General features: G+C 42.6%; 1 protein-coding gene across 1 annotated transcript in view; it reads right to left on the bottom strand.

Moving 5' to 3' along the window:
* Nucleotides 1-26621, bottom strand: part of reep2 (receptor accessory protein 2) — a 140137-nt gene extending 113516 nt beyond the window's left edge. The window contains exon 1 of the mRNA XM_078550670.1: nt 26464-26621. Coding sequence (XP_078406796.1) covers nt 26464-26495 — 32 coding nt within the window. The 5' untranslated portion in view covers nt 26496-26621. The remainder of the gene's footprint in view (nt 1-26463) is intronic.
* Nucleotides 26622-27381: the final 760 nt, after the last annotated feature.

The raw sequence follows: 27381 nt of genomic DNA, 5'->3' as shown, positions 1-27381 counted from the left end.
TTTCAATTTCACTCTACTTTTGTTTATGATATCTTCTGCAATCTCTCCTTTGCCTCCACCTATCACTGGCCTTCCATCCAGTTTTATCTGTCCCACCCCCTTAATACAGGATATATTTCACCGCATTTCTACTTCTCTTTAGTTCTGAAGAAGAGTCATCTGGATTCGAAACGCTAACTCTTTCTCTCCACAGATGCTGTCAGACCTGCTGAGTTTTTCCAGCAATTTTTGTTTTTGTTTCACTCTACTTTTTAACCTGACCTTTGAGATACATTGAAAGGGAAAGGGGTTCATTTTTCACGGCACAAATAACAGTACAGCCAGACAGTCAGATCTTTTGTAACAAATGATATGTTGGCTCCCATGGAAGGAATGGTGGGGATTTCACCTGGCGCTCAAATTGGACTTCATGGCAAAAAACGCATTTGTTGATGATAAAAATTTCATGAGCGGGTGCAAGTTTCAGAGCCTTGCACCAAGTGAGATTCATGGTTTTATGACAACCAGAAAATGTGTCCAGCAACTGGAAGTGAAGCTCAAATAATGACTGGAAAAGCAACTTTGCTAACTTCACACAATCTAATATTCTGCTCTGGCAAAAACGAGAAAAATATGGCTTGTTTACAAACTTACTCAATGAGTTCAAATGCACAGATGAAAATGGTTAAATCAAATATGAAAACGTTAACAACGAATTGAGGAACCGGTGCACATGTCAAGAAGTCTAATTGAAACAGGATGTAACAACTGGAGCTCGACAGACATTATTTTCAGTCACATGCCCATATCATGTCTTACACTGAGCATCTTGACACAAAATGATAAAGAAAAACCCAAGAGAGATAAGAGCATTTGGTTTCAGCAAGTGTTGGCCTAACTCACATACAAAGGTTATATATGTTACCTATCCATAAAAATAAACTTGTGTTGAGACTTGAGTCTTCAGTGGTTGGAATGTTTATAAAACTGTGTTCTCATCCCAGGATGAGACTAATGGTTTTTCTATTGCAAAATCAACAGTTATTAATACTCATACGAACATATGAAATTGGAGCTGGAGTAGGCCATGTGGCCCCCTAAGACTGCTCCGCTATTCATTAAGATCATGGCCTATCTGTTTGTGTTTTGAATTCCACATTTCCATCTACCCCCGATAACCTTTGACTCCCTTGCCTAACAAGAGTCTAGCTACCTCTGCCTTAAAAATATTCAATGGCCCCACCTCCACCATCTTCGGAGGCAGAGTTCCAAAGTCACAGAACCCTCTGAATGAAAAAAATTCTCCTAATCTCTGTCCTAAAAGGGCAACCCCTAATTTTAAAACAGTGTTCTGGACTCACCCACCAGAGGAAACATCCTTTCCATGTCCATCTTGTCAAGGCCATTCAGGATCTTGTATACTTCAGTCAAATCACCCCCTACTCTTCTAAATTCCAGTGGAAACAAGCCCAGTCTGTCCAAACTTTCCTCATAAGACAATACTCTGCTTTTTTATTCTACGTGCCAAAGTGAACAACTTCACATTTTCCTACATTATACTCCATCTGTCATATTTTTGCCCACTCACTCAACCTATTTATATCCATTTGCAACCTCCTTAAGTCCTCTTCACAACGTACTTTCCTACCTATTTTTGTATCATCTGCTAATTTAGTTACCATTCCTTCACTCCCCTTATCTAAGTCATTGATATAAATTCTAAAAACTTGAGGCCCCAGCACAGACCTCTGTGGGACTCCACTTGTCACATCCTGCCAATCAGAAAAACATTCATTTACGCATACACTGTGTTTTCTCCCAGCCAGTCAATCTTCTATCCATGCTAATATGTTACCCCCTACACCATGAGCTTTTAATTTCCACAATAACCTTTGATGTGGCAACTTATCAAATGCCTTCTGGAAATCCAAGTACAGCACATCTACAGGCTCTCCTTTATCCACAGCGCATGTTACTCCTTCAAAGCACTCCAATAAATTGGTGAAATTTCACAAGGCCATGCTAGCTCTTCCCAATTACCTTGGGTTTTTCTAAGTGCCCAACTTTAACCTCTTTAATGATTGATTCTAACACCTTCCCCACAACAGACATCAAGGCAACTGGCCTATAGTTTCCTGTTTTCTGCCTCCCTCCTTTCTTGAATAGTGGGGTTAAATTTGTTACTTTCCAGTCTGATGGAACCAATCTAACTAATTTTGGAAAATTAACACCAATGCATCTACTACCTCATTAGCCAACTCTTTTAAGACCCTATAATGAAGTCTATCAGGACCGGAGACTTGTCAGCCCGCAGCTCCATCAATTTCTCAGTACTGCTTCCCTAGTGATGGTAATTTCACCAAGTTCCACTCTCCCTTCCACCTCCTGATTTACAGCTATTACTGGAATGTTTTTTGTATCCTCTACAGTGAAGACAGAGGCAAAATATTTGTTCATTTCACCCGTCATTTCCATGTTATCTACTATTAACTCCCGATTCTCATTCTCTAGAGGACCAACACTCAATTTACTTACTCTTTTCCTTTTTAAATTTCTAGCTAGCTTCCTTTCATACTCTAACTTCTTTCTCCTGAAAGAAGAAAATTCTCTTTTAGTCATTCTCTGCTGTTCTTTATATTCTAACCAGTCATCTGACCTGCAACTCATCTTTGTGCAGTTATATGCTTTTTTATTAAGTTTGATGCTTTCCTTAACTTTTTAGTTAACGGATAGTTAACTTTTACTTAACGGATGGTGGGTGCTCCCTTTAGAATTTTTCTTTATAGTAGGAATATACTTATTCTGAGTATTCTGAATTATCTCCCTTAAATGCCTGCCTCTTCTTCTCTACTGGTCAATCCCCTAGTCAAGTATCCCAGCCAACTTCAGCTAGCTCAGCTTTTATGCCCATATAGTTCCCTTATTTAAGTTTAAAATATGAGCCTTAGACCCACTCTTCTTCCTTTCAAACTAGATGTAAAATTCAACTATATTGTGGTTGCTGCTACCTAGGGGTGCCTTCACTCTGAGGATATTAATTAATCCTGTCACATTACACAATACCAAGTCTAATATAACCTGCTTGGTTCCAGAACTTGCTGCTTAAAAAAACTATCTCGAAAGCATTCTATGAACTCCTCATCCAGGCTACTAATACCAGTCTGATTTTTCCAGTTTACATGTAGATTAAAATCACCCATGGTTATTGCTGTCCCTTTATCGCAAGCACCCAATATTTCTTCTTGTATACTTTGTCCTACATTGTGGTTACTGTTAAGGGGCCTGTAGGTCACTCCCACTAGTGACTTCTTTGTCTGACTATTCTACATCTCCACTCAAACCAATTCTACATCCTGATCTTCTGAACCAAGGTCATCTCTAACTACTGCACCAATGCCATCCTTGATTAACAGTGCTATCCTTCCACCTTTACCTGGCTTCCTATTCTTCTTGAATATCATATACTCCTCAATATTCAGGACCCAATCCTTGTCATCCTGCAGCTTCGTCTCCGTAATGGCTATCAGTTCATATTTATTTACTTCAATATGTGCAATCAATTCATTTACTTTGTTATGAATGCTACGTGCATTCAGATACAGAGCCTTTAGTTTTGTCTTCTTGTTAACTTTGTAACATCTAGTCTTGGCTATTGGTGTATTGTTACATTTTATCTCACTGTCCCTTCCTGCTATTCTATGACCCTCATTTCCCATATCACTATTATGGTTTCCTGCTTAGAATCTACCCCTTTATTTGCCACATCTATTCAAGCTTGATCTCTCACCCACCTTGTTTAGTTTAAAGCCCTCTCTACTTCCTTACTTATGCGATTTACAAGAATACATGTCCCAGCACGGTTCAGCTGCAGACAGTCCCAATGGTACAGCCCCCACTTTCCCCAGTTCTGGTGCCAGAGCCCCACAAACCAGAACACACTTCTCCCACACCAGCCTTTGAGGTTCTGCTTCTTAATTTGGTACCTAGCTTAGGTACTTACCTACTGACTATGCAGAACCTCCTTCTTTGTCCTACCTATGTCATTGGTACCTACATGGACTGCGATGACTGGATCCTCCCCCACCCACTGCAAGTTCCGCTCCAGCCCTGAGCAGATGTCCTGAACCCTGGCACCCGGCAGGCAATGCAGCCTTCTGGACTCTCGCCCTTTGCTTCAGAAAACAGTTTCATCACCCTCACAATACTGTCCCCTTCAACTGCTACATTCCTGTTTGATCCCCCAACTTGAACAGCTTCCTGCACCATGGTGCCATGGCCAGCCTTCTCAACCACCTTGCAGAGCTCACTTTTGTCCAGACAGGTTTTGAACACCTCAAACCTGTTTGAAAATTGCAAAGTCTGAGGATTCTCCACTCCTGTCTGCTCAGTTCCATTACCTGTCTCACTGATGGTCCCATCCTCCTGTCCCTCACTGCTGACCAAAACAGATGACCCTATTCTAAGAGGCATGACCATCTTCTAGAACAAAGTGTTCAGGTATTTCTCCCCCTCCCTTATGTTGCGCAGTGTCTGCAGTTTAGCTTCCAGGTCAATAATCCTGATCCAGAATTCCTCTAGCTACTTACACTTTCTGCAGATGTGTTTGTCCTGGATTTCCTTGGCATCCAAAAGCTTCCACACTCCACAGCTGCAACATAACATCTGTCCTGCCATTGTTACTTATGTTATTTAGTTAACTTAATTTAGTTACTCATTTAATTAGCTTAGAATATTTCCTGTGTATGCCACACCTCTTTGCTCCATGCACCAAAATCCCACGTGAACCTAATTTGCTACTCACTCAGTCTCTGCCTCACTCCAGCATAGTTGCCTGTCTCCTCACACGCTCTTTACTCCATGCTAGCTGTACTGTTGACACTGGTTGAAACTTTATAGACTGTTGAGATTAAGGCTCAATGGGAAGGTTGGAGGAGTAGTGGCATGGTACGTGTTTAACTTGCTAGATGTGGCATCACATTTATTGTTGTTGATAACCAGCAATGGATTTTTCTTCTTTTGAAAGGCAGTAGAGATGGTGTCTTGTTCATTGGGTATTGAGATGTGTTGTAAATATGGGATAACAAAACAGATCACAGAATCTCAGAATCACAAAATTTTAATGACACAGAGGAGGCCATTCAGCCCATCTTGTCTGCACCAGCTTTCCAAATGAGCATTATGACCTAGTGACATTGCCCTGCCGTTCCCCATACTCCTGCACATTGTTTCTATTCAAATAATCATCCAATGACCCCTTGAATGCCTCGATTGAACCTGCCTCCACCACACTTCCAGGCCGTGCATTCCAGGCCCGAGCCACTCGTTGTCTGAAAAACTTTTTTCTCATGTCACATTTGCTTCTTTTGCAAATCATTTTATATCTGTGCCCTCTTGTTCTTGATCCTTTTACGAGCGGGGACAACTTCTCCCGATCTACTCTGTCTGACCCCTCATGTTTTTGAACATCTCTATCAAATCTCCTCTCAGCCTTCATCTCTCCAAGGAGAACAGTCCCAGTCTCTCCAATCTATTTTGTCCTTTAAGACGCTCATTAAAACACACCTCTCTGCCCACATGTCTCCTTACATGGCTCAGCACGCAAAGTTTAAACACCTTGGGACATTTTAATACATTAACAATGCTATATAAATAGAGACTGCTGTCATTATTGTTGTTATTGAATCCAGCTTGATAAACTAGATTTTTCTTTAAGTATTATGGGCAATGACAGACTAACATCATCAAAACAAGGAATTAAAAATGTTCTCCACAGTCCTTTGTGAAGGAAAAGTCTGGACATAAATTACTCAAAATTATGTATTAATTTTCCCTCAACTGTAAATTGATTAAATTGGAATAAATATTTTGTGTATTAATGTTCCCCTGCCACTTATGCAAGCACAACTGTTAACATTCAGACTGAGTCATCAATCAGCTGTGGCGGATGTGATTTATGCTTCCTGAAGCAGAGTAAGCAATGTGAATTGCCTAGAACAATCATGATGGTAGTGCTGATAATATATACATATTTAAGTAAAATAAAATGTACATTTAATTTGAAAATAAGTACATTTTTCCATATTAAGAGTTTTATCTGTCTATGTTAAATTGTGTGATAAAATGTGAACCTAATTCATATCCCTGGATTTTAGGATACACAAGAATGAATCCTAAACTCTTAGGGTCTGGAATTGCACATTCCAGCAGAGACGTGAAGCAAAAATCCAGCTTTAACAAGCTTGTTACTGCACTGGTTGCATGTCAGCAACCAAGGCATACATGATAGAATCAATTTATCCGCACTATAGTGTAAATTATTAGAGCTCAAAATCCTATCGCAGTTAAAAAGGCACTGTCCGCTTTGCAGAACACCTTCGGTCTGTCCGCAAGAATGACCCAGACCTCCCTGTCGCTTGCCATTTTAACACTCCACCCTGCTCTCTTGCCCACATGTCTGTCCTTGGCTTGCTGCATTGTTCCAGTGAAGCTCAACGCAAACTGGAGGAACAGCACCTCATCTTCCGACTAGGCACTTTACAGCCTTCCGAACTGAATATTGAGTTCAACAACTTTAGATCTTGAACTCCCTCCTCCATCCCCACCCCCTTTCCGTTTCTTCCCCCTCCCTTTTGTTTTTTCCAATAATTTATATAGATTTTTCTTTTCCCACCTATTTCCATTATTTTTAAATCTATACCTTTTATGCCCTTTTAGTCTTATTTCACCCCACCCCCACTAGAGCTATCTGTACCTTGCATGTCCCTGCTATCCATTCTTAATTAGCACATCCTTTTAGATAATATCACCACCTTCAACACCTCTTTGTTCTTTTGTCTGTGACATCTTTTGATTATCTGCTCCTATCACTGCTTGCTTGTCCCTACAACCATCACCCCGCCCCCCCCACCCCAACTTCTCTCCCCCCCACCCCCCCACCTTGAACCAGCTTATATTTCACCCCTCTCCTATTTTTACTTAGTTCTGTTGAAGGGTCATGAGGACTCGAAATGTCAACTTTGTTCTTCTCCGCCGATGCTGCCAGACCTGCTGAGTTTTTCCAGGTATTTCTGTTTTTGTTTTGGATTTCCAGCATCCGCAGTTTTTTGTTTTTATAAAAAGGCACCGCCTGACTTGGTTTCAAGTCTGTTTGTGAAAAGATGCTTCTCAATTCTCATCTGTCAGCTCAGCAAGATCAGCCTTGGATCTAATTCTACTTTGCTGGTTCTGAACTAGCTGGACTCTGTATCCTTTACTATGACAAATCACTCTTGACATTGTATATTTGGCACTTCTTTGGTCTTTGGTATTCCCGGTAACTGTTCCATGTAACTGTGCGCTCAGGGCTGTTAATGGTATACTATACGACTCCATTCTTGAAAATGCCCAAACCATTGCAGTTGTTTTTCTTGGATCTTTTGTATGTGTTGTTTCTTGTCCAAGGTATGTCCTAACACTCCTTGATTCTTTGCACTCTGGATACACCCAGTAATCCTCTCAACCAACTCATCTCTGCTGTTAATATCTTTTGCTCATCAGCCTCTCAGGTTCCAGCACTCTATATTCTTTTTATTCTTTCATGGGATGTGGACATTGCTGGCAAGGCCAGCATTTGTTGCCCATACATAATTGCCCTTGAAAGGAGGGGCTTGCTAGGCCATTTCAGAGACACTTCAGTTAAGAGTCCACCACATTGTTGTGGGACTGGAGTCACATGTAGGCCAGACCAGATAAGGACAGCAGATTTCCTTCCCGAAAGAACATTAGTGTACCAGATGGGTTTTTACAGCAATCGATGATAGTTTCATGGTCACCATTACTGAGACTAGCTTTATATTCCAGATTTATTAATTGATTTGTTTAAATTCCACCAACTACCATAGTGGGATTTGGACCCATTTCCCCAGCCTCTGGATTACCAGTTCAGCAGTCATTACCACTACACCACCATCTCCGCAATATAGGGCAGAATTTGACGGACCTGTTGCTGCGTGGACTTTGTGCTTTTTTCTTGGTGCAGCTCCCTATAGCAGTTGATGACCAGTTTAATATCTCTGCTGACCGTTAGACTTCTTTCCAAGGAAGGATCGTTGTCTTTGAAAATTTTCAATGCTCCCTCAGTGAGATTGAAAGCCTCTGACAGGTGTGGCAATGTTAGTTGCTTGCTTTGTGATGCTTCCTCCTCTTCTTCATTTTCCTCTGATAGAACTCATCCCTGCTCAAACTGCATCAGCTCCTCATTGATCAGCGCTTCAACAGTTCAACAGCACCTTTTCAACATAATTTTGGTCCACCTCAGAAAGTCCACACACTCAATAATCGTTCCATGCTTTATAACACACTGCACCTAGAACGGATAATCTTCGTGACGCTTAGAGGAGAAGCACTTTGCTCACTAACCTTTATCTTATGATGAAAGCAAAATACTGCGGATGCTGGAAATCTGAAATAAAAGCAAAAAATGCTGGAAAAACTCAGCAGGTCAAGCCTCAATACTTCGAGTCTGAAGAAGAGTCATACGGACTCGAAACTTTAACTCTGTTTCTCTCTCCACAGATGCTGCCAGACCTGCTGAATTTTTCCAATCTTTATTTTATCTTTGTTCTTCTTGATTCTGTCATTATTAGCCATCCAAATGAACTTGTTAAGGCTGCTGCCTTCTCACCAGCATCATCACATCTTAGAACTTGTAATTTCTGTTCCAACATTTGCATCTCCCTTTTTTTTTATTCGTTCATGGGATGTGAGCATCACTGCCTAGGCCAGCATTTATCGCCCATCCCTAATTACCCGTGCCCTTGTTTAGAGGGCACTTAAGAGTCAATCACATTGCTGTGGTGGTCTGGAGTCACATATAGGCCAGAAAGGACATTATTGAACCAGATGGGTTTATAACAATCGGCAATGGTTTCATGGTCATCATCAGACTTTTAATTCCAGATTTTTCTTTAATTGAATTTAAATTTCACTATCTGCTGTGGTGGGATTACAAACGCAGGTCCCCAGGGCACTAGCCTGGGTCTCTAGAACACTAAGCCAATGACAATACCACCATGCCACCATCTCCCATCCTTTTGGGAGTAGTGGAGTCCTTGTCACTTAACGCAAGTTTGTTAGCCATATTGCAGACTTTACTTTCATATTACAGGGTAAAATTAAGGACCAAAGTAAAACAACACCAGCTAGCGTACATTGGACATTAATCTTGCTAGCGTGCCTTCTGGACCTCTTGGTTTACATGTGCAGAATGCTGTGCACATTGAATAGTGTATCAAGAGTATTCTTGAACTTTCCATGGACCTGTGTAGAAACTTGCTACTTTTAAGCCTTCTGGAGATGGACATGCACAGAATGTTGCTCCTTCAGTTGTGCACCTTCTCAAGCACTGGGCATGTGCAGAATATTGCACACATTAAATTGTGGATTAGAGGTGGAGATGGGATCACAGTGGTAATGTCATTGAACTAGTTATCCAGAGACCCAGGCTAATGCTGTGGGGACATGGGTTCAAATGGACTATGGCAGCTGCTGGAATTTAAGTTCAATCAAAGCTAGTTTCAGTAATGGTGACCATGAACCTATTATTGGTTGCCACAAAAACCCATCTGGTTCACTAATATCCTTTAGGGAAGGAAATCTGCCATCCTTACCTGGTCTGGCCAACACTTGGCTCGAGATCCACAGTAATGTGGCTGACTCTTAAGTGAAATGGTCCAGCAAGCCACTCAGTTCAAGGGCAATTAGGGATGGGCATCAAATGCTGGCCCTGCCAGTGATGCCCACATCACAGAATCACAGTGCAGAAGAGGCCCTTCGGCCCATTGAGTCTGCACCAACATGTGAGAAACACCTGACCTACCTACCTAATCCCATTTACCAGCACTTGGCCCATAGCCTTGAATGTTATAATGTGCCAAGTGCTCATCCAGGTACTTTTTAAAGGATGTGAGGCAACCCGCCTCCACCACCCTCCCAGGCAGCGCATTCCAGACCTTCACCACCCTCTGGGTAAAAAAGTTTTTCCTCACATCCCCCCTAAACCTCCTGCCCCTCACCTTGAACTTATACCCCCTTGTGACTGACCCTTCAACCAAGGGGAACAGCTGCTCCCTATCCACCCTGTCCATGCCCCTCATAATCTTGTACACCTCGATCAGGTCGCCCCTCAGTCTTCTCTGCTCCAACGAAAACAACCCAAATCTATCCAACTTCTCTTCAAAAGTTAAATGTTTCATCCCAGGCAACATCCTGGTGAATCTCCTATGCACCCTCTCCAGTGCAATCACATCCTCCCTATAATGTGGCGACCAGAACTGCACACAGTACTCCAGCTGTGGCCTCACTAAGGTTCTATACAACTCAAATATGACCTCCCTACTTTTGTAATCTATGCCTCAATTGATAAAAGCAAGTGTCCCATATGCCTTTTTCACCGTCCCACTAATATGCCCCTCTGCCTTCAGAGATCTCTGGACACACATGCCGAGGTCCCTTTGTTCCTCAGAACTTCCTACTGTCACTCCATCTGCCACTTATCTGCCCATTTGACCATCCCGTCTATATCTTCCTGTAGCCCAAGACACTCAACCTTACTGTTAACCACCCGGCCAATCTTTGTGTCATCCGCAAACTTACTAATCCTACCCCCCACATAGTCATCTATATCGTTTATATAAATGACAAATGATAGGGGATCGAGCACAGATCCCTGTGGTACGCCACTGGACACTGGCTTCCAGTCACTAAAGCATCCTTCTGTCATCACCCTCTGTCTCCTACAACTAAGCCAATTTTGAATCCACCTTATCAAATGACCCTGTATCCCATGTGCATTTGCCTTCTTTATACATCTCCCATGTGGGACCTTGTCAAAGGCTTTGCTGAAATCCATATAAACTACATCAACTGCGCTACCCTCATCTACACACCTGGTCACCTCCTCAAAAAATTCAATCAAATTTGTTAGGCATGACCTCCCTCTGGCAAAGCCATGCTGACTATCCCTGATCAAACCTTGCCCCTCCAAGTGGAGATAGATACTCTCCTTCAGAACTTTCTCCAATAGTTTCCCTACCACTGATGTGAGACTCACTGGCCTGTCATTCCCTGGCTTATCTCTACAACCCTTCTTCAATAGCGGAACCACATTAGCTGTTCTCCAGTCCTCTGGCACCTCCCCCGTGGCCAGAGAGGAATTAAAAATTTGGGTCAGAGCCCCTGCGATCTCCTCCCTTGCTGAGGGATGCAAGGGAGGAGATCGCAGGGGCTCTGACCCAAATTTTTAATTCCTCTCTGGCCACGAAAGAATAAATAAAAAAGGCTCAAGGACTTGATATCAAGTCCAGCCTCTGTTTTAACTGTTTCCACAATTATCAAAAATTTGGCCAACTGCTTTGTAACTGGGTTAATTGTACGCAACATGAACAAATTGGTAGTAATTTTTTAATTCATAATAATGAACCTATGCTATTTGGAACTACTTAATTTGGGATTAACCATCCCTTTATTCTTACATTAGCTTTTACCAAAATATCTTCAGCCTCCCACATCTTCCAACCTGTTCAATTGCATCCCTTCAACTCTAATGTGTTCATCCTCCTGATGATTCACAAATGACATGACTTTACATATATAAATACTGTGGCTACAAGGGCAGGTGAGAGGCTGGGAATTCTGTGGTAAGTGACTCACCTCCTGACTCCCCAAAGCCTGTCCACCATCTACAAGGCACAAGTCAGGTGTGTGATGGAATACTCCCCACTTGCCTGGATGAGTGCAGCTCAAACAACACTCAAATAATTTGACACTGTCCAGGACAAAGCAGCCTGCTTGATAGGCACCCCGTCCACAAACATTCACTCCCTCTGCCACCAACGCACAGTAGCAGCAGTGAATAACATCTACAAAATGCACTGCAGGAATTCACCAAGGCTCCTTAGACAGCACCTTCCAAGCCCATGACCACTACCATCTAGAAGGACAAGGGTAGCAGATAGATGGGAACACCACCAACTGGAAGTTCCCCTCCAAGTCACTCACCATCCTGACTTGGAAATATATCGCTGTTCCTTCACTGTCGCTGGGTCAAAATCCTGGAACTCCCTCCCTAACAGCACTGTGGGTGTACCTACACCACATGGACTGCAGCAATTCAAGAAGGTGAACTTCTCAAGGGCAATTAGGGATGGGCAATAAACGCTGGCCTAGCCAGCAACGCCCACATCCCATGAATGAATTTTTAAAACATTGTCTTCGTTCTGTTAACAGGTAATCCAAATTTTCTGCTCTCCACATACACCTTATTAGTTAGTCTCTGCAAATCTGTTTTATATATTTCTATAGTCATTGTCATCAGCAAATGAGTTTAAAACCTTACCACATAAGGAGACTCCCCAATATCATATTTAATTACTGCTTCCAGGATTAGATTAAATAAAAAGTTGACAATGTGCACCCTTGTTTCACCCCAATTATTGATCTTTTCCATTCTAACAGTTTTCTATCCATCACAGGGAATTGTTATAAATGGCTTTTATCAGTTTAATAAGTTTCTCAGGGATACCATACATCATTAAGACATGCCACACCAATTCTCACCATACACTGTCAAAGGATTGCTCAAAATCGAGGAAATTGTTCAATCAATACATGTTGTGCTCTATACATTTCTTCAAAATCTGCCTTTTCGCAGACAGCTGATCAATCGTACTTTGTCCTGGTCTAAAGCCAGGCAGTACCACTTCTATGTATCTTTTCATTCTCCTCTCTTGTGTCTTGGTAAACACTTTTCCATAAAATTCAGCATTAATTTACCATTATTTGTAAAGGGTAGTTTTTCCAGAACTGACACATCTGTTCTGTGCATTGTATAGATTTCCAAAATATTCTTTCCCCTCTACTCGCTCCTCGCCAATTCATTCGCAAACATCTGATAATTTTGGTCTTTTAAGAACACAAGAATTAAGGGCAGGAGTGGACCAAATGGCCCATCAAGTCTGACCCGCCATTCAATATGATCATGGCTGATCTTGGGTTTCAACTCCACTTTCCTACCCATTCCATATATCCCTTGATTCCCTGAGAGACCAAAAATCTGTCTGTCCCAGCCTTAAATGTATTCAGTGATGGAGCATCACCAACCTTCTGGGGTAGAGAATTCCAAAGATTCACAACCTTTTGAGTGAAGTAATTTCCCTCATCTCTGTCCTAAGTGATCGGCCCCTCATCCTGAGACTGTGCCCCCATGTTTTAGATGTTTTTCAATTTGTACGTAGCCATTATGTCTGTACAATTCTCTTACCAGTTGATACAACCCCTGACTTTTGTTTCTTTTGGCATAATTTTCTAATTTATTCAATGGTCATTTTTCAGTTTTTCTTCCCTCTCTTGGACTTTAGTTTGGCCTGAATTTTTCCCTCGTTGGACGGGCTCAGCGGGAGCGGGCGGAGGCGGTCGGGACGCCAACCGCCACCCGCGACCGGCTCCACTCCGCGATTTCACGTGGGCGGGCCAATTAAGGCCCGCCCTGCATGAATCGTTAGCATCAGCGCTCAGCGCTTTTTTTGCAGGTTGGGGGAGGAGGGAGAGCAGGCCTAACGCACAGTTTGTGCATGCGCGCGAAAGAGTGCTTCAACCTCCCTGAGGCACGGAGCTGCCTCGGGGAGATTGAAGCGCTTTTTAAAAAGGTTAATAAAGACAATAAAAATTTAACAAAACATGTCCCCTCATGTGACTGTGTCACATGGGATGGGACATGTTTTTAATTTCAAAATAAAGTTTTTATTTAATGTGTATTAGCGTTAGGAAACCTCATCCCGCTACTGGATGAGGTTTCCTAAAAAATGTAAAGGCCACTTGGCCTTTCCGCCTGCCCGTCAACCATTAGGTTGGATGGGCAGTGTAAATTTCAATTACCTTGTTAATGACCTTAATAGGCATTTCAATTATCGGCGGGCGCGCAGCCAACTCTGGCGTGTGCCCACCGGACAAAATATTGTGCGAGTGCGCAATGACATCGGGGCGCACGCCCAAAGTCATCACGCATCATATTACACTTGGGCATGTCAGGCACGTGCCCGCACATTGAACGTAAAATTCTGGCCTTTATTTTCTCTGGTTAAGCTTGATGCATTTGGGCCTCGTATTGGGATCTTCATTCATGTTCAACTTAAACTTTCTTAGCTTTTCCTGCAACAACAGGACTTGTTCAGCTATACATTATATTTCTTAGTGTTGAGACCCCCAACACTTGTTCTTATTGCAGTTCTTAATGTTCTATTTTTGATTGTGTTCCACAGATCTTCTCCATCCATTTCTTCAAATTACTGCAGGTATGATATTCTACTACCACTACCGCAACAACAGCATCCTACTACTATTGCCACCACTACCGCCACAATCATAGCAACATCCTACTACCACAAGTAGCATTAACACTGTGCCTTTAACATAATAAAATAGTCCAAGGTGTTTCACAAAAGCATGATCAGACCAAAACTGACAGAAACAAATGTTTGATCAAAGAGGTAGATTTTAAGGTTCTGATGCTAGGTTCTTTTAATGGGTCCCGATCCCAGGTTTTTGGTTATAATCTTTTTCCAGCAGCTCTCATGGTCAGGCTTACTGGTACAAAAAGTGAACTTACGGTTGGAGTAATGTTTGACCATTAAATGATACCAGATTACAATTACTTTTTATCTCAAAACATGCAATGGAAGGGTTGACTGCACTACACATGTCTGTACCTGTTAGTGGCTGCTGATTGCTTGATGAAACACAACTGGAACTAATCCTGGTACAAAGATCCTTGATGCATAATCATGTATCTGAAATTGATTAAGGATGTTACATTGGCAGTTTGACAGTTCTGGGAAAATATCTTGGTATTTTCAATAATGTGTTCATTTTCTGCAGAATAAGATATCAGATGATGTAACTGTTTTGCAGTTAGATGAGTAATGATAAGTTTGAAGGTGGTGGTATGTCATCATGGAACTGGCCTAATTAAAGAATAACGCTTTTTGCAAAAACTAAGAATATAATAACCCTTTGTATAACCTCTATTAGACTTATGTGATTTATATTTTTAATACATGAACACATAGTCAGGGGAGGGGTTTGTGTAGTCATGTCATTCGTAAAATAACCACAATTTGCATTTAATAAAGCTCTAAGAAAACAAACTTTAGGAGAAGTGTTTGATATCCTGTTCTATTAGGGAGGAAGCGATTTCCCAAATGTCTGATACCTCAGACAGTGAAAATCCTTTTCTTAGTAAAGAACTTGTACAGCAAATTGTAACACACTTAGGATATCCCATTGTGTTTAACAGTCAATTATAAGACTACCTCAGAAATGTAGTCACTGTTGTCATGGAGGCAGACACCACTCTGTGCACAGCAAGGTTCTCAAAAAGAGCAAACGAACAATCCAATCATTTATTTTTTGGTTAAAAGCAAAATACTGCGGATGCTGGAAATCTATAACAAAAACAAAAATACCTGGAAAAACTCAGCAGGTCTGACAGCATCTGCGGAGAGGGATACAGTTGACGTTTTGAGTCCATATGACCCTTCATCAGAACTAAAAAATATAGAAATGAGATGAAATATAAGCTGGTAGAGGGGGGTGGGACAGAAGGAGCTCGATAGGGGGCCAGTGATAGATGGAGGCCAAGAAGAGACTGCCAAAGGTGTCATAGACAAAAGGACAAAGGGGTGTTGACGGTGGTGATATTATCTAAAGGATGTGCTAATGAGTACATTAAGCGTAGCAAGCAGGACAAGCTAGTGGCAGATGGCCCTCGTGGGGGTGGGGTGGGGGGAAGGGATTGAAATGGGCTAAAAGGTGGAGATGAAACAATAGATCGAAATAAATTTAAAAATAGGTGGGAAAAGAAAAATATTTTTGTAAAGAAATGATAAATTATTGGAAAAAGGGGGATCGGAAAGGGGGTGGGGATGGAAGAGAGAGTTCATGATCTGAAATTGTTGAACTCAATATTAAGTCCGGAAGACTGTAAAGTGCCTCGTCGGAAGATGAGGTGCTGTTCCTCCAGCTTGCGTTGAGTTTCACTGGAACATTGCAGCAGGCCAAGGACGGACATGTGGGCTTGAGAGTAGGGTGGTGTGTTGAAATGGCAAGCGACAGGGAGGTCTGGGTCATGCTTGCGGACAGACCGAAGGTGTTCTGCAAAGCAGTCACCCAGTCTGCATTTGGTCTCTCCAATGTAGAGGAGACCACATTGGGAGCAGTGAATGCAGTAGACTAAATTGAGGGAAGTGCAAGTAAAGCACTGCTTCACTTGAAAGGAGTGTTTGGGCCTTTGAATGTGAGGAGGGGGGAAGTAAAGGGGCAGGTGTTGCACCTTCTGCCCTTGCATGGGAAGGTGCCATGGGAGGGGGTTGAAGTGTAGGGGGTGATAGTGGAGTGGACCAGGGTGTCCCGGAGGGAACGATTCCTGCAGAAAGCCACCAGGGGGGGTGAAGGGAAGATGTGTTTGGTGGTGGCATCATGCTGGGGTTGGCGGAAATGGCGGAGGATGATCCTTTGAATGCGGAGGCTGGTGGGGTGATAAATAAGGACAAGGGGGACCCTATCATGGTTCTGGGAGGGAGAGGAAGGTGTAAGGGCGGATGCGCGGGAGATGGGCCGAACACGGTTGAGGGCCCTGTCAACCACCGTGGGTGGAAAACCTCGGTTAAGGAAGAAGGAAGACATGTCAGAGGAATTGTTTTGGAAAATGGCATCATCAGAACAGATGCGACGGAGGCAAAGAAACTGAGAGAATGGGATGGAGTCCTTACAGGAAGCGGGGTGTGAGGAGCTGTAGTTATTTTTTGGCATTGCTTAAGGGTTTTATTTCTTATTCACTCACAGGATGTAAGTTGCTGGCATGGCTAGCATTTGCTGCTCACTCATTACTGTCCTTGAGAAGGTGGTGCTAAGCTGCTTGCTGGAACATTTCAGATAGCAGTTAAGAGTCAACCACATTACTGTGGGTTTAGAGCCATATATTGTCCAGATCAGTTAGATATCTCTAATTTCCTTCCCTAAAAAGACATTAGTGAACCAGATGGGTTTTAATGACAATTTGGTAGTTCATGGTCACCATTATCAATACTAGTTTCCTATTCTAGATTTACTTAATTAACTGGATTGAAATCCCACAATAGGATTTGAACTTAAATCTCCAAAGCATTAGCCCAGGATTACTAGTCTAGTAATATAACCATTATACTACCATATCTACTATACCCTTACAGCTGAATGAATAATGTTGGCCAGAGAGCAGAAGAATTCCTTTCTCTCTAAAATGAAATGCCGTTGGATCTTTCATATCCACCTGGACAAGCAGGTGAAACCTCAATTTAACAGCTTTTACAATGGAGCATTCAATCAGCACGACACTCAAATATCAGCATAGATTTTGTGCACAAATTCAGAGTGTGGCTTAAATCCACAAAACCTTTAATTCAGGAGCTGAGCATGTGACCAACTGAAACAAGCAGACATTATTTTCAAGACCAGATATTTTAATCCTTGGGTTTATGAAACTGGTTTTCTGGATAAGATGTAATTCCCAAATTATTCATGAAGTTGAAGGTTTCTTTAAATTTATTTTCTAATTTTCCCATCTCTGCCTGCCCTTACACCTACACTTCACCATTTCCTTGAGAGGACAGCAAGGGGACTCCACTGAGTTCCATGTCTAAATATTTGTTCTGCTGAAATAGATGGAGTTAAGTGGGCAAGCTTAACATGAACAGTTCTGATCTTGTCCTTCAGATTAGACATTAAACCCAAGTTGAAACTCCTATCAAATTAATCAAAGAACAGGGAGTTCTAATGTCCTGGCAAACATTCCTCCTCTTGTCAACATCTCCAAAATCAGATAAGCTAGTTTCACTGTGGGATTTAATTAAGCTCAACATTTCATTCATGGTTGCCCATTAGGCCTGGTGTGCCACAGGTTAACATTTCTTGTGAGGAAGATATAATAATTCTCATAATCTTATTGGAATTTATTGTAAAATAGAGTAATTGTGTGTGTGTTGTGTGTGTGTGTTTGTGTGATTTCAAACCAGACTAGTTTTTTCAAAGGAGGGGTGATATGGGTCACCTAGTCAGGTGAAGTTTAGAAGCAGTGTGTTTATTTTTCCCAAAGATTACTGGTATAATGTTAGTGCTATGAGAGGTTTTATTATCAGGAAGATGAAGTCCAAGGACAGAGTGAAACAATGGGAATTTGCATTCAAAGGGGAAAATATGTGTAAAGGGGCGAAGGCTATGTGTAAGGGTAGGCATTTTAAGATCCTACCAGTATGAAAAGCCTTCAACGTCTATGCCTCAAGCTGCTGTCTTCAAAGGACCTAAGTTAAGAAAATTCACTTTGAATTTGACTTGTTCAGGGTATCATGTTTCTTTGCCTGGGTCTTTTAAAATCTATGTGTCTTACTGTTTCCTTAAGAAAATTGTAACTGGGAGTTAGATTGATTAGGGGATTTAGAAGGTATCATAGTAGTAATTTGTAGATCTATGTATGTATTTAAAAATGATTTATCTTATTAATAAATGTTTAATCTAGTCTTGTAAAACCTATAAGACTTAGTGGTCTTATTATTACTGAATTCAGGGCATGCATCTCAAAATTTATACAAACTGCAAAACAAGTTGTGGCAGTTGTTTCAAGTTTCACTTTGGGATTTGAACAACTCAGCATTTACCATCGGCTGTGTCATAACACTCTGCTCAGAAGCAAGGAAACCTTCCCATACCACAGAATTTCTCTGTTGACTGTTTCATGCAAGTACACTGAAAATGCCAAGTCGTAGCTGCATTGTGCTAACTTAAAGCAAACACAATACCGTATCTGTTTAATTTTATGCTCCCATATTGATACCAGAATCCCATGTTTAAATGAATCACTCTGTCTTGCCAACTGTACCACAGACCCCCTTTTAGACTAGCCAACTACAATGGATCTTACATATTTACCTGGGCAAGCAGGTGAAACCTCAGGTTAACACCTTTGACAATGGAGCATTCAATCAGCATGACACTCTGATGTTAGCATAAATTTTATCCACTTTGTATCTCAGTCCACTGTATAACACTTTTGACAAAAGCAAAGTACTGCAGATGCTGGAGATCTGAAATAAAAACAGAAAGGGCTGGAAATACTCAGCAGGTCTGGCGGCATCTGCGGAGAGGGAAACAGGGTTAACATTTTGAGTTGAATATCCCTCTTCTTCAGAGCACTTAATACTTACAACATTTTTGATGTCACTTGAATTTCCGTCCTGATCTTTTGGCCTGCACAGTCTTCGGGTATCAATTGTTCATCTAGTTCAGTGAATTGCCCACCAGTAAATCTGCATGAGACTTTGCTTTGCCAGCATTTTTCAGGCCACAAAATCATGAGCTGCTCCAACTTCAAGAATAAACTCCAGAAAATTATCCCTTACAAACTCGCACAGCTCATAATTTTTTACATTCTTACCCTCTAAACCACAATGGCAATTACATCCTTTTTGCTGTCCACAATACTCTAATCATACATGTGTGCTTCCTGTTAACTTTACACCTGTACATTGCACAATACATTGATTTTTTAAAAAAAACTGATGGGATGTGAGTGTCACTGGCAAGACCAGCATTTGTTGCTCATCGCTAATTGTCCTTGAGAAGGTGATAGTGATCCACTTTCTTGAATCACTACAGTCCATCTGGCATAGATACACCCAAAGTGCTGTTTGGGAGGGAGTTCCAGGTTTTTGATCCTGTGACACTGAAGGAACAGCAATATCGTTCTAAGTCAGGATGGTCTGTGGCTTGGGGGGGGGGGGGAACTTGCAGGTGGTGCCCTTCCCATGCACCTGCTGCCCTTGTCCTTCCAGGTGGTACAGATCATGGGTTTTTAAGGTCCTGTCGAAGGAGGCTTGATGAGTTGCTGCAGTGTATCTTCGATATGGTACACACAGCTGCCACCTGTGCACCTGTGGTGAAGGGAGTGAATGTTTATGGTGGTGAATGGGGTGTGATCAAGCAGGCTGCTTATCAAGCTGGCTGCTTTGTCTTGGAAGGTGTCAAGCTTCTTTGGAACATAGGAACAAGAGTAGGTCATTCAGCCTGTCAAAGCTGCTCCACCATTCAGTTAGATAATGGCTGATCATCTACCTCAACGCCAATTTCCCGCACTATCTCCATATCCCTTGATGTCATTAGTCTCCAGAAATCTATTGATTTCTGTCTTGAACATGCTCAATGATCAAGCTTCCACTGCCCTATGGGTTAAAGAATTCCAAAGATTCACCACTCTCTGAGTGAAGAAATTCTGCCTCATCTCAGTCCTAAATGGCCTGCCCCTTATTCTGAGACTGTGTCCCCTCATTGTAGACACACCAAACGAGGGAAACACCTGATCTACATCCACCCTGTCACACCCTGTAAGAAGTCTTTAAGTTTTAATGAGATCACCTCTCATTCTTTGAAACCCTAGAGAATACAGGCCCAATTTCCTCAATCTCTCTTCATAAGGCAATCCAGCCACCCCCAGGATGAGGCTGGTGTACGTCCTTTGTACTCCCTCAATGGCAAGTATATCCTTCCTTAGATAAGGAGACCAAAATTGTACACAATATTCGAGGCGTAGTCTCACCAAGGTTCTATACAATTACAGCAAGACATCTTTACTCCTGTACTCAAATTCTCTTGCAATGAAGGCCAACATACCATTTGCCTTCCTCATTTCTTGTTGCACCTGCATGCTAGCTTTTAATGACTCATGAACAAGGATAACCATGTCCCTTTGGATGCCAACACTCCCACCTCTCACCATTACGAAATATTCTGCCATTCTGTTTTTTCCACCAAAATGGATAACTTCACAGTATGCACATTATATTCCATCTGCCATGTTATTGTCCATTCGCTTAGCCTGTCCAAGTCTGCTTGAAGCCTCCTTGTATCCTCTTCAGAAATTACACTCCCACCTAATTTTGTGTCATGGAGTCACACTCATCTAGGCAAGTGGGGAGTATTCCATCACACTCCTGACTTGTGTCTTGTAGATGGTGGACAGGCTTTGTGGAGTCAGGAGGTGAGTTACTTACGCAGAATTCCCAGCCTCTGATTGACTGTTGTAGCCACAGTATTTATATGGCTGATCCAGTTAAGTTTCTGGTCAATGGTGACCCCCAGAATGTTGATGGTGGGGGATTCAGCAATGGTAATGCTATTGAACGTCAAGGGGAGATGGTTAGATTCTCTCTTGGTGGAGATGGTCATTGTCTGGCATTTGTGTGGTGCGAATGTCACTTATCACTTGTCAGCTGAAGCCTGAATATTGTCCAGGTTCTACTTGTGAAAAAACTGCAAGAACTTTATCAGAAAGTGACTATGCCTGCCTGCTATGCTCATACATCTCTATTTCCTCCCCACTCCTCAATAAGAATTTAAAAACTATTCAAATGCTCTCCAAGGTCAGTCATGCCCCTCAGAATTTTTAATAAAGTTAGATTTTATGAAGTTATTTGAACAAAATTACAAGCTGCACCAGTGGAATTGCACTCATTATACTATAGATATTAGGCCTCTCTGTCAATTCAAGAGTGGCCCAATGTGTTTCTCCTCTTTCTCCATCTCGTTCTTTCACTGACTTCCTGTGCTGCCACTGATACTGCTTTCCTTCCTTTTCATTCCTCTTCCTCCTATATGGCTCATTCATGTATTTTAGCTTTTTGCAGTGGTAGGTAAGCCAATTCCAACTCTGTGCATGTTTTTCTGGCTTCTTGTGCTCATAGTAGCTGCTGTTTGTTCTGGTAATTTACTTAAAACATCCTATTTTGGATCCGCAAGTGATATTTATCCCACTTTAGCTGCCATCAGTGGTTACGTTTCCAGCTTTCCCCCAACACCAACATTTTTTCTCAATGCTTTTACAACAAGAACAGTTTACATAAAGGAGACTCAGTTTCTTATGAAGGGAAATGTGTACCCTTTTATGTAGGTTGTTTCTGAGATATTGTGCCTAGGAATCACAGTTACTCTTTTATTGTGAATTCAGCTACCAGGAGATCAAATGGCTTGTCTATCATGTTCTACTATATCTCCGAATGGCAGTACAAACTGTAGCTAGCTTTAGTCTGAACAGGTTGACATAAGAATTATATACAAGGTAATACTCAGGAGCAGTAAAAAACTAACACCACTATGTTTAAAATATATAATCAGTATTAGAAAGGATTAGACTTTCTAGAATTTATTTGTTATGTAGCCCTATGAACTGCAAGTCTCTGCTCTGAAACAGACTTTTATTGACTTTCCCATTTAATTTAGTTTGCAGGTGATAACTTGCATGTTGACACATTGGACTTACTCAAAACAAAGTCACTGAAGAGACTCGGTGCTTTTTTAAAATTCATTCTTGGATATGAGTGTTGAAGGCAAGGCCAGCCTTTATTGCCCATCCCTAACTGCCCTTGAGAAGGTGGTGGTAAGCCACTTTCTTGGACTGCTGCAGTCCGTATCGTGTTGCTGTGAGGTGGCGCTGTTAGGAAGAGAGTTCCAGTATTTTGACCAGCGACCGTGAGGGAACGGTGATACATTTCCAATCAGGAATGATACATAACTTGGAGGGGAATTTCCAGGTGGTGGTGTTCACATGTGCCTGCTGCCCTGATCCTTTCAGGTGGTAGAGATTGTGGGTTTGGAAGGTGTTGTTGTAGGAGCCTTAGAGAGATGCTGCAGTGCATCTTGTAGATGGTACACACTGCTGCCATTGCGTACCAGTGGTGGAGGAAGTCAATTTTTAAGGTGATGGATCGGGTGACAAACAAGCAGGGTGCTTTGTCCTGGATGGTACTGAGCTTCTTGAGTGTTGCTAGAGCTGCACTCATCGAGCAATTGGAGAGTATTTCATCACATTCCTGACATGTGCCTTGTATATGCTGAAAAGGCTTTGGGGAGTCAGGAAGTGAATGACTCACCACAGATTTCCCAGTCTCTGACCTGTTCTTGTAATCACAGTTTTGTAAAGCTGGTCCAGTTAAGTTTCTAGACATAACAGTACACCAAGAGGTCCTGAGGACAAAACTACAATCAATCTAGGTCAAAGAAAGAATGGAGCTTACCATGCACTGAATAATTGACCAGCAGGTGTTTATCAATTGCCTCCTTACCCAGGACATGTTAATACTCCAAACTGAAATTCCATCTAATAACCAGGCAAGAGAAAGGGCAGAACCGTCCCACATTTGCAGCAAGTGAAGTAGCGGGCGGGAAAAGGACGTTTTACCTGACGTGTGGCGGCAGGAAACGCGGCCCACCATTGATGGGTGGAGTGGACAATAGCAAACTGGTTTCACAACGGCGTAAAAACAAGTTTTGGCCTTCTCGCCATATTGTCCACTCACACTATCAAACACGCCCAATGCCAACGGGAGCGGAAAATTCCACCCAATGTCTTTTTTATCCAGTTTGCTTCTACAAATATGTCTGATCCCAAGATAACATTTCAAAGTAGCGTTTTGTTGCAAAGCAGTAAGTTACTCTAGTTTGCTGCATTCCAAAAGACTTAGAAATCAGAACAAAGGACCAGGAGTAGGCTATTCAGCCCTCAAATCTTATTCCAGCGTTCTATTGGGATCATGGTACTTCAATTCCATTTCTTGGCCTTTGCTCCCTAACTCTTGATATTCTTACAGCAACAACAACTTGTATTTATATAGCACTTTAGCATAATAAAATATCCCAAGACTTCTCACAGGTGCATTATAGAACAAAATATGACACCAAAAGGAGATATTAGGGCAGATGACCTAAAGCTTGGTTAAAGAGGTCAATTTTAAGGAGTGTCTTAAAGAAAGGAAGAAGTGTGCAGAGGTCTAGGGGTGAAATTCCAGAGCTTGGGGCCTAAGCAGCTAAAGACACAGCCACCAACAAAATCCATCAATCTCAGGCCTGAAATTCCGATTGTCCTAGTCTTCACAGCCTTTTGGAGGAGCTCCGGATTTCCACCATCCTTTGCGTGAATAAATGTTCCCTGGTTTCATTTGTGGGTGGCCAAGCTCTAATTTTAGATTGTGGCCAATCAAATCCCTTTATCCTTTTAAACACCATAATTAAATCAGTTCTCAACCTTAGAAAGTCAAGAGAATTTAAGGCAGGTTTTTAAGCCACAATATGCTTCTCATGAATCTGCAGTGTCCTCTCCAAAGCCAATAGACATTTCCTGAGGTTTGGTGTCTAAAGCTGGATGTAGTACTCCAGATTGAGTCTGACCATTTATTGTCAGCCCCTCTGAGATAAAAGGCAATAGCCTTTATGATTTTTTTATATTTAGGAACTAGCTTTTAATGATTTGTGTATGTGGACATCTAAATCTCTTCATTCCTCTTCCACAGCTCCTTGTTTTGCATCATTGAGAATATGTTTTTCTTAGGACCAAAGTGGACGACCTCACACCTACCCATATTGAACTCTATGTGCCAGTTTTGCCCACTTACATAAATTATCAATGCCCTTCGTAAATGCAGTGTGTGACTCTTTCTGCCAACAACTTTGTCCATAATATTCCAATTGATTCTCTTAATGGCAGATCCACTGCCAAAATACAATACTTCAATGTCCTCAATTCTGGATGTTCCCCTTCATTTAACCTTGTTGTTCTACAGAAGGGAAAAAAGACTGTGTGCATTTTAAATTATCATTTCTGCTGCCAGAAGGCAGAATACAATCAGATTTAAAGTCAGGACACATATAATTTGTTCTATTATTCCAGCCTTCATATTATGATAATCAATAACCTTCACTTTAGAATAATTCTCTTTTCAATTGGTATCTTGCTTTACAGAGGAAAGTAGAACACACCAAGGTAACATTTATTGCATGAAGAAGCATCACAGAGCACTCTAATCACGTTCTCACATCCATAACTCATTGGCATTCACAGCACTGTTCCAGGACTAAATGACATTGACATCCCTGCCTCATACCTCTTGGACTGACAGATCTGCCTCAAGCACAGATCTGACCTACATTTGCACAGCATTACCCTATATCCAGGTGTGCACAATCCTGCTCAGCAACTGGATATCACCCATCTTCAGACAACATTGCTCGAAACCCAAATCCAATCCATATCCACATCACTGCCCTTTACCTATATCTGGCCAACATTCATCCAGCCCCACATCTGCACTGAGACAGAGCAGACCAAACAATTTAGAGATATTAGCTGTGAATACTGGACAGCAAGCAAGATGATTCCAGAAAGAAACACGCCAGAACTGAGCCCTCTCAATTCCTTCCCACAATTTCAGCACCAACCCAGCTCTCCAATTACCATGTTAGTGTCATTGACAGAATGCCCCTCCCCCAACCTCACCACTGCACGTCCTTACTTCCCCAGTCCTTATGTCCTTCTCTCACTGCCCACCCCTATCATTGCCTACCTGGAGCTCCACCCTCTCAGTGTCCCAGCCTCATCCCTGAACTGCCCTGGCTGCTCAATGTCTTTCCACCCTGGCCACGGTCCAGGTAGAGTCCGTCCCAGCCCTGTCCATCGCAGAGCCAGCTCTTCCCTCACTGCCACAGCCTGAGCCATCTCACCGACTCTTCCACTGCTCACCCCCTTCCTCATCAATCTCACAAAACCCAATCATTTTGCTGTCCTCTCATCACCACCTAGTACAGCACACTCAGCGCTCCAGCCCAACTCTATCCCTGCCCTGTCCCCTCACTCCCTCTGCCCCTTTCACAGTCTTCACCGCCCTTCCCAATGCACACTGCAACCCAAACAAAGTCCTTTCAGCCCCATCACTGCCCCAAGTCCAGTCCTTTCTCAGCCCCATCACCGCTCCACCCACCCCCTCCACACCGCAGCCCACTCCCCTTGCCTGCCCCCACACCGCCCCGGAATCCAGCCCGTACCCTCATGTCCCCGCCCTGATGGGCAGCAGCAGCGCCCGGCTGCGAAAGCCTGCAGGAATTTATGGAAATGTCCATCGCAGTACGACAAACGGCGAGCGACAGCAGCAGTGCAGCCAGCTCCCATCACTGGCGACCATGGAGCCGAGGACCAGGGAAATAACCCCACATCCACATTTCCAGCTGACTGCAAGAAGCAATTAAATAAACCCGATTCCCCTGGCATACTTCCCAAATCATCTCAAAACCCAAAGGTGCTGCACATTAAGAATTCTAAATAAGAGTCAAGGAAAAGCGAATCAAGGCTGAAAATATTTTCATTTTGCATCCTTCTTTCGCTCCTGTGCCAAGCCCTCGACAGGCAACGCTGCACCTTGCAAAATAAAAATGTCCATTTTGATTCATTCCTGCAAAGGCATTTAGCAAGAATATCTCCTTGGGGAGGAGGGTGGAGGGGCAATGGTAAAATGTAAAATGCTGCGATGAATGAGCCGGACTGATGCAGACAGATTGTTCACTCTGACAATATTATGATGAGCAAAATGCTCCGATACTCACACCACCAGGCGGGAGATCATCCAGGAGACCATGGCGAAGAGTCGAGCTTGCGGCCGCCAATGTGTTCTGAGGCGAGATCCAGTGTTTCAGCCCCGATAACTTGCAGCCCCTTCCTGCTCCTTGCTCCTGCGGCTCTACCTTTTTCGCCACTGGGCGATCTCAAGGCCAGGCGGAGTTCCGGCTCCTCAAGCAAAGACAAGCCGATTTAAAGGGGAATGACGCAGACAGCAGCCTGGTTCCTTGACAATAAAAAAAAATTAATAAATAAATCGATTTCTCTGTCTTCTTTCCAGAGCCAAGTTTTCCCCGTGACCGTCTTTTTAGTGGATGTTGCCAGCTCTGTATGAACAATTTGTGTCCCTAATAGCTGTTTTGCTATCTGTCTCTCAATCGGTGGTGATGCAATATTATCCCACTGGTTGAAGATCTCACGATGTGAATGCTGATCTGCAGGGGAGCTCTTATCAGGCCCACAATCACAGCAATATTTATTTTAACGTTATAATGAAAGCAAAACACTGTGGATGCTGAAAATCTGAAATAAAAACAGAAAATGCTGGAAAACTCAGCAGCTCCTCACAGACCGCATGGATCGGTTGGAGCAGCAGTTGGATGCACTTAGGAGCATTCAGGTGGCAGAAAGCGTCATAGACAGGAGTTTTGGAGACATGGTCACACCCAAGGTACAGACAGATAGATGGGTGACTGCTTAGAAGGGGCAGGCAGTCAGTGCAGAAACCCCCTGTAGCTGTCCCCCCCTCTAACAGGTATACCATTTTGGATACTGTTGGGGGGGATGGCCTATCAGGGGAAAACAACAGCAGTAGCCAGAACAGTGGCACCACGGCTGTCTCTGTTGTTCAGCAGGGGGTGTCAAAGCACAGAAGAGCAATTGTCATAGGGGACTCTATAGTCAGG

The sequence above is a fragment of the Cetorhinus maximus genome, chromosome 10 (genome assembly GCF_964194155.1).
Source record: "Cetorhinus maximus chromosome 10, sCetMax3.hap1.1, whole genome shotgun sequence".
Classification (NCBI taxonomy): domain Eukaryota; kingdom Metazoa; phylum Chordata; class Chondrichthyes; order Lamniformes; family Cetorhinidae; genus Cetorhinus; species Cetorhinus maximus.
Note: the sequence above shows the minus strand (reverse complement) of the source record. Positions and strands in the feature narration are given on the sequence as shown.